General features: G+C 56.0%; 1 protein-coding gene across 1 annotated transcript; it reads right to left on the bottom strand.

The window, feature by feature from the left end:
• Positions 1-74: 74 nt before the first annotated feature.
• Positions 75-3,988, bottom strand: LOC108446392 (tripartite motif-containing protein 7-like). Its single transcript, XM_017732924.1, has 7 exons — positions 3,935-3,988; positions 2,799-3,041; positions 2,332-2,559; positions 1,927-1,949; positions 1,700-1,815; positions 1,388-1,420; positions 75-849 (listed from the first exon to the last, which is right to left on the bottom strand). Exons 1-7 carry the CDS (start codon positions 3,986-3,988, stop codon positions 323-325), a joined length of 1,224 nt encoding a protein of 407 aa, XP_017588413.1. The 3' UTR covers positions 75-322.
• Between the last annotated feature and the right edge of the window lie 817 nt (positions 3,989-4,805).

Genomic DNA, 4,805 nt, shown 5'->3' with positions numbered 1-4,805 from the left:
CACAAAGCTTTGGCTACGGTTCGAGGTGGGATGGGATCAGCCTCTCCCTGTTCCATGGGGCTCCAACTCCAAAGAAAAATACAAAATTAACTACAGCGGTGTTTAACCAGCAACAGGGAGGGGGTGCTCAAGCAGCCCCCCCCTCGCCAACCAATGCCCTTGAGGAAGATTTTGGGGGCAAAAAGACTCCAAACTTTGAATTGCAACGGGAAAAAATCCCCCCTTAATGGCCAAGGGCAGGATTTGGGGCATTTTGCTTGGAAGCAAAGGAAAACCTAAGGATGGCGGAGGAGAGGGGGCAACACCAGTGAGCTGGGCAGACTCAGTTGCAGAGGGACAGTGAGGAGCCCACATAGAAGAGCCAGAAAAATGGGAAGATCCTCTCGGAGAAGGCGGCAGTGAAGGTGAAGATGGGAGCCATGTTGTCGGCATTGTAAAATGCCACCCACCCGCCCTCATAGTCCAGGTACACCCCGATCTTGCGTGGCCGCTCACACAGGGACAGCGGCGTCTCAGGAGATGTGAACGCCTGGTACTGATCCCAATTTTTGCCCTTCCAGTTGAGCCCCACCGCCCAAATCCCCTCCTCGGGGGCGAAGTCGACCTTCTCCTTGCGGCGCACGGACTCGCGGGCGGCGCCCAGGACCCAGCTCTCCCCGTCTCCCACCTCCACTTCCCAGTAGTGGCGGCCAGCAGAGAAGCCCTCGGAGGCCAGGACGCAGAAGGCATAGTCAAAGCGTTTGGGATGAGCCGGCAGCTCCTGGGGAGCCCCGCGGAGCCGCACGCTCCGCTTGTCCTCCGACAGCACCAGGTAGGGGTTGGCCGTGTCGGGGTCCAGGGAGAGGTCGCCTGGAGGGGAAAAGGGAAGGAGTTACCTGTGGGAGTGGAGGGCTTGACTCAAGTGGCTGTGTCCCAAACCCACCAGGGAGGACAGAGGTGAGTCACCTGTGGAATCGTGGCGGGATTGAGCCATGGTTTGTGTCCCCAAACACAACAGGGACAACACAGGTGAGTCATTTGTGGGCTCATTCTACCACCTGTCTGGGGACTGACCCATTCTCTCTGTCCCAAACCCAATGGGGACAACACAGATGAGACACCTCTGGGATCATTGTCCCACCTGTGTTGGAACTGATCCATTGTCTGTGTCCCAAACCTGAGGGGAAGGACACAGGTGAGTCACCTGTAGCATCTTGAAGAGCCCACACAGAACCCAAGCCCAACAATTCCAACCGTTGGAAAAGGGAGGCTAGAGCTCCCATAACCCCTAATCCCGGCAAATTCCCACATTATCTCTTGGAAAAGGGAAGTCACGGCCCCAAATTCCAGCCAATTCCATGCAAACCCCTGGAAAAGGGAAGTCTTATCCCAATCCTGACAGCCTCACCTGTGTCATTCTCCAGCTCGAAGCGCAGGTTTTCTGCGGGAAGAGAAGGAAGAAGTTGAGCCCCCAGAACTGCCCAAGCCATGGGAATGATCCCTACTCCACACATCCACACTCAAATCCCAGGGAAATCACTGCTCCCCCACCTTTTCCCTGGGATGAGCCAATGCTCAAACAACCCAGAGCTCTCCCAGTCAGCCGAGGGGGGGGAAGTAAGAGCCAGGTTCCGTCCCAGCCCTGATTTTGGTGGACTTCCACACGGGATCCTGGCTGGGAAGCAGTGATTTTTTCCAGGAAGGCTCTTGTCAGGCTCACCCTTGAATTCCAGCAGCACTTCCTTGAGCACCGCACTCTTCTGGGAAAAGCTCTTCAGCTTCTTCTCCAGCTCGGAAAAGCCAGGCTCGGGCTTGAGGAACATCCAGCTCTCTAGGCTGCAGAGACACGGGAGTCAGGGACCCAAAATCAGGGAATTCCCCCTAGGAAGGGTTGGAACACCAGCTCCGCCTGCAGCCAGAGCCTCCCAGTTCACCCAGTTCACTCACCTGCTACCAGCCGGGACGACACTCTGGAAGAGGAAAAAACCCAAGCAATTTGTTAGGATCAGCATCTCTCCTACCTCAGAGATCTCAAAATCCTCCCCAAAAACGGGGAGGACCCCATGAAGGGACTTTTATCCCTATAAAGACATTTTTGTTTCCATAAATGGAACTTTTAACCCCATTAATAGGAATTTTTCCCCCAATAAATGGAAATATTTTGCCCCATAAATGGAACCTTTTATACCTTTTTTCACCCCATAAACAGGATGTTTTTGTGCCTATAAATGGAATTTTCATCCCCACAAACAGGTTTTGTCCCTATAATTAGGATATTTTTGCCCAATAGAGGGGATTTCTGTGTCCATGAAGAAGAATTTTTTCGATGGAGACACATAACAGGAGCCCCACCTCGCCAGATGTGTTCCCTGTCCCGCTGTCCCCGCCTTGCTCTGCCAGGAGCTTGTCCAGCTGGGCAATGTCCTCAGCCAGCCGGGCCACACTCTCATCCCTCCGGCGCCCGATGTCCCTCTCCAGCTCTTCCAGCCGGGAGAGCAGGAGCTGCTCCTTCTCCTCCAGGAACACCCGCAGCTCCTTGCACTCAGCCACAATCTTCTGCCGCTCCACCTCCGTCTGCTTCTGCAATTCCACAGGGAAGATCCCCATGAGGCCATGGAGCTCAGGGAATCATCCCCAAGTGAGAGAATCTCTGAAGGCTGGGATTCCCACGGGGAGGGGGAATCCCCCAGGTGGGACCAAATTCCCACAGCCAGGAAATCCCTAGCTGAGACTGAACCCTCCTGGACGGGGGTCTCAGGGAACCCCCAAGCGAGGATGGACCCTCCTGGATGGGGGCTCCGGGGACCCCCTGCACTCACCAGCAGCTCCTCGCTCTGCCGCTCCCGCTCGGCCTTGGCCTCTTCACGCCCTTTCCTCAGGGAGCTCAAGTGCTCCTGGGGCACCTCCTGGAAGCAGAACAAGGAGATCAGTTGGGAATTCTTCCTGTGGGTGATGAGGAGGGAAGGGCTGCTGCTGCTAAAATGGCCAAATCTGCCCAATCTGAGGATTTTTTTGGAGCTGGAACCAGCAGCTGCCCTGCTCCCCACAACCCTAACCTCAGACTATGCAAAAAACCCCAGAATTCACCCCAACCGGCCCAAAAACCGGAAAAGAACCCCAATCAATTAATTTTAGCTGCCTGTGAGGAAACAAACGCTCCAGTCCCATGCCCGTCCTCGTCCCAGGATCACCTTCCCCATTTCCCCTCCTCGAGGTGCCCCAAAATTGGGCTGGAACCAACCCCCCCCCGGTTTGCTGCCTCCAAACTCCTCATTAAATTAAGAATTAATTATTAATTAATTAACCTCATCCTCATTTAAGTAGTTTGACCTCCATGGAGGGCAGAGAAGCCCCAGCAACACCATGCAAACAGCAACTGGGCTTGGGGGCAAATAAACCCACTTATTTTGTAACTAAAACCCAAAATACAAGGATTTTGACCGTTAAGAGCCAGGAGTTGCTGCCTTTGGAATTTTTCCATGAGATCAGAGCATGTATCAGGAAAAAAATGAGGTGGGGGGAGCTCAGCAACAACTAATTATTAAGAACTCATAAAAGCAGGTTAACGAGGGAGAAAAAGTCCCAAGGGAGCGGCAGCCTGGATCTGCCTAAGGACATTTGTTTTCTAAATAAAAGGGCAAAGTCCCAGATTTGGGGCAGGGGGACAGCGCCAGCGTCCCCGGAAGAGGAACCACGGAGAGTTCCGGGACAAAATCCCATATAAAAGGATTTAATAACCACAATCATTAATATGTGGTGGTTAATGATCCCACAATCCCCTTCCCTGATCCTTCGGGATCGTGCTGGTGCCACCCTCCTCCTGCTGCCACTGCGCAGCGACACCGGCTCCGTCCGGCATCTTGGATCCCTCTGGATCCGCTGCTCCTGGCTGGAATAGCGAGGCCTGGCAGCCCACATCGAGCCCTTGAGCTTTTAATTACTAATTAATCCCCACTGTGATCACGACACGCGACTTGGGGAGGTCCCAGCGCCGCCGGGGGGGCTCCATTTTCGCTCTGCGTCACTCCCCAAGGGCCTTGGAGTTGGGGGGGGAACGGAGGGGGCGGGGGAGAACAGGCGGCTCCTGGAGGAGGTCCTGCGCCACTTCCAGCCTGGGTCGGGATCGGAGCGGGAGGATACATCACCCGCTGCTCCCCTCCTTCTCAGGCTCCAGCTCGCTCCTGTCCCGGGAAGGGGGAGCGGTGGATTTTGGGGGGACTGGTGGGATTTTGCACAATCACCCCCACACTGACGTGCCCCCTTTCCCCCCAGACACCCCTTTCCCAGTGTCCTCCCAGTTCAAACCAGTTCGATCTCGCACCGGGAACACCCTCTGCTCACTGCACCCTACCCCGAGCTGTCCCTGTTTTGGGGCGATTCAGTTCCTTCTGCACTCCAAATCCTGGGAGCAGCGCCCAGTTGGGGAGGGGCTCCCCCGTGACCTCCACACGGCCTGGAGGGGCCCTTAACTGCCTCCCAATATCCCCGAATGAAGCCGGGGAACACATCGGCGGGGTCCCGACTGCACCCCACACGTGGGGGGGAACTGAGGGCTCATTTCTGTACTCCCCTGTGGAACTGGGGGTTCCCACTGCACCCAAAAGGCGCTTCCCCCCAGAGAGGTGCGGTCCCTGGTGCATCCCCCCCCCGTGAGATCTCCTTGTGCACCCCCAATTAGGGGTGGGGGTGTTTCCGATCTCCTCCCCGCTTACTGCATCCCCCATTTCTTAGGAGGGGATCCTGCACCCCAAAAGAGAACCCGGGAGGGGCGGGGTCTTCACTGCCCCCCAACACCCCGGGAGGGGTCGCAGCGCTCTCCCTCTCCG

This window comes from Corvus brachyrhynchos, unplaced genomic scaffold, assembly GCF_000691975.1.
Source record: "Corvus brachyrhynchos isolate BGI_N302 unplaced genomic scaffold, ASM69197v1 scaffold535, whole genome shotgun sequence".
NCBI lineage: Eukaryota > Metazoa > Chordata > Aves > Passeriformes > Corvidae > Corvus > Corvus brachyrhynchos.
Note: the sequence above shows the minus strand (reverse complement) of the source record. Positions and strands in the feature narration are given on the sequence as shown.

Excerpts from the sequence above, each read along its gene's own strand:
- LOC108446392 (XM_017732924.1), bottom strand. The coding sequence starts at position 3,988 with ATGGAGCCCCCCCGGCGGCGCTGGGACCTCCCCAAGTCGCGTGTCGTG. Across the intron at positions 3,042-3,934 it reads AGTCGCGTGTCGTGATCACA|TCTGAGGTTAGGGTTGTGGG; the intron begins GTGGGGATTAAT and ends TTTTTTGCATAG. Across the intron at positions 1,816-1,926 it reads GTCGTCCCGGCTGGTAGCAG|CCTAGAGAGCTGGATGTTCC; the intron begins GTGAGTGAACTG and ends GTGTCTCTGCAG.